At 38.7% G+C, this 2,181-nt stretch overlaps 1 protein-coding gene across 1 annotated transcript; it reads left to right on the plus strand.

The window, feature by feature from the left end:
* The first annotated feature begins 207 nt into the window (after nt 1-207).
* On the plus strand, nt 208-1,014 carry LOC145119777 (uncharacterized). Its single transcript, XM_079055508.1, has one exon. The coding sequence runs from the start codon at nt 208-210 to the stop codon at nt 1,012-1,014; it is 807 nt and encodes a 268-aa protein (XP_078911634.1).
* The last annotated feature ends 1,167 nt before the right edge of the window (nt 1,015-2,181 follow it).

Consider the following 2,181-nt stretch of genomic DNA (forward strand, 5'->3'; position numbering starts at 1 on the left):
TCATAGCCCTTACCATATTTTGTATTATATATTGGTGGAATGCAATATTGTATGTCACGGGAAAAAAATGATTAAGATGGTATCAGGCCATTAAACAACCCTAGCCGTCTTCTTTTCCTCTCGACCCCTTCTGACTTTCTGTCGACATATTCCAGTCGACATTCCCACCTATCTTGCCTATTTTTCTTCTCCTTTTAAGTCAATACAATGGCTTCTCACCATTATAAGATGTATGGAATCACCAACATCAAGTCATATGTTCCTTTGATCCTTGATCTTGATAGACTAAACTACGATGCATGGTGTGAGTTTTTCAAGAATCATTATATTGCATATAAAGTTTTCGGGCACCTCGATGGCACCAACCATAAACCAACCGATCAACACTGGTGTACTGCTGATTCAATCGTGAAAAAATGGCTATTTGGCACTCTCTCTCAACCTCTCATCCAAACCATATTAATACCTGATGCAACACTAGCTCAATTGTCGAAAGCCATTGAAGACGTTTTTCGTGACAACAAAGAAGCAAACACAATAGAACTCGAGAATCAACTCAGAAACATTGTTATAGGTGACTTTACTATCATGGAATACTACACACGCATCAAAACCATCTCTGATCTCTTAGCCAAAATCGGTTCCAAAGTTCCCGAACGTACCCTCGTTACATATGCTCTTAATGGTTTGTCATCAAAATTCGATCACATCGCCACTACGATTCGTCACAAAAATCCATTCCCTACACTCCTTGAGATGCGATCTATGATCTCCGTTGAAGAACAAACTCTTCAAAACCAACAAAATCGTATTCCTCAAGCCTCTCATACAAATTCTTTATCATCTCACCACATTTTAAACACAAATCATCAAACCCAATCTTCTAATTCTAGCAACTTCCGAGGCAATATCGTGGTGGAGGTCGAAATAGGGGTGGTGGCAAGAGAAGAAATGGTGGTAAAGGAAGACATGGCCACCGAAAAAATGGAGGCGCGGTCTTGTTTCCGTCGGTAACTTCTAATCCTAACGGACGCTGGGTTTTCATCCCAGCCGACCAACAATCTGGGCTCTTTCCCTCGCCTAATCAGATTGCTCGCTGTCCTAATCCTTCACAAACCCAATCAAGATAGCAGCCACTGTGGGCCAATCAACACACAACCCAACAAGCTTTTCTTGCTGGACCACAACCACTTCAGCCTTTTAACTGGCAGGAGGCCCCGGATTTTGCGGATCAGCCCAGAACACTACCTCAAGCTTTCACTACTACGGACCTTCAGAACCTTGGAACGACAGATTGGTACATGGATACCGGGGCGACTGCTCATCTTCATGCCGACTCAGGTATACTCAATTCCATTAAAAATAATTGTAACAATTTTTCAGTCATAGTTGGTGATGGATCTCCCATTCCGGTTACCCATTTCGGCAACTATTATATTTATCAACATCATTTTTATCCTCTAACTCTTAAAAATTCCTGATTACACCTCAAATTATTAAAAATCTTATTTATGTTCGAAAATTCAATCTTGACAATAAATGTTCTGTTGACGAATTTGGTTTTCCTGTGAAGGACTTGTTGGATTAGGTGTCTAAGCCCATAACTATTTTGGTATGTACTTGACCCGATTATTGTCACACCCCCGAACCAGACGGCGGAAACGCCCGAGGGCTCGTGTGACTTAAATTGAAATATCATCACAATGAATATACATGAACCATAACATAGACATCACCATGAATTAATACATTACAACCGTCATTGTTCACATCAAGTACATTGTTTACATTACATAAACCAAAACATAAATTGTTTATCGATTGACATCACACAAAAGACGTTTCAGAAACACGCTTGATAATTCTTCATTGTAACGGTTACCTGAGAACACAAGTTATTTTGAAAACGGTCAACATATATAATGTTGGTGAGTTCATAAGCAGGTTTGATGTGAAAATGTTTTGTAATGTTTGTAAAACCTAGAAAATCCGATATTTTCTGTAACAAAAATTGTTTACGAAAAAAAAGTGTGATGATCCATAAGTATACGTGTATATGATTTCAAAACATGTAAAAGTGAAATGCATTTCATAATAGTTCCTTGTATTATAGTTGTTGTAAGTAGAAGTGAATAATGTTATTCCCTGGAAAACCCGATGTTTTCCGATATAAATAGTATG

Source organism: Lactuca virosa, chromosome 6, assembly GCF_052849685.1.
Source record: "Lactuca virosa cultivar CGN04683 chromosome 6, Lactuca_virosa_CGN04683_v6, whole genome shotgun sequence".
In the NCBI taxonomy this organism is placed as follows: Eukaryota; Viridiplantae; Streptophyta; class Magnoliopsida; order Asterales; family Asteraceae; genus Lactuca; species Lactuca virosa.

What these genes read in the sequence shown, in the direction of transcription:
- LOC145119777 (XM_079055508.1), top strand. Translation starts at nt 208, where the DNA reads ATGGCTTCTCACCATTATAAGATGTATGGAATCACCAACATCAAGTCA.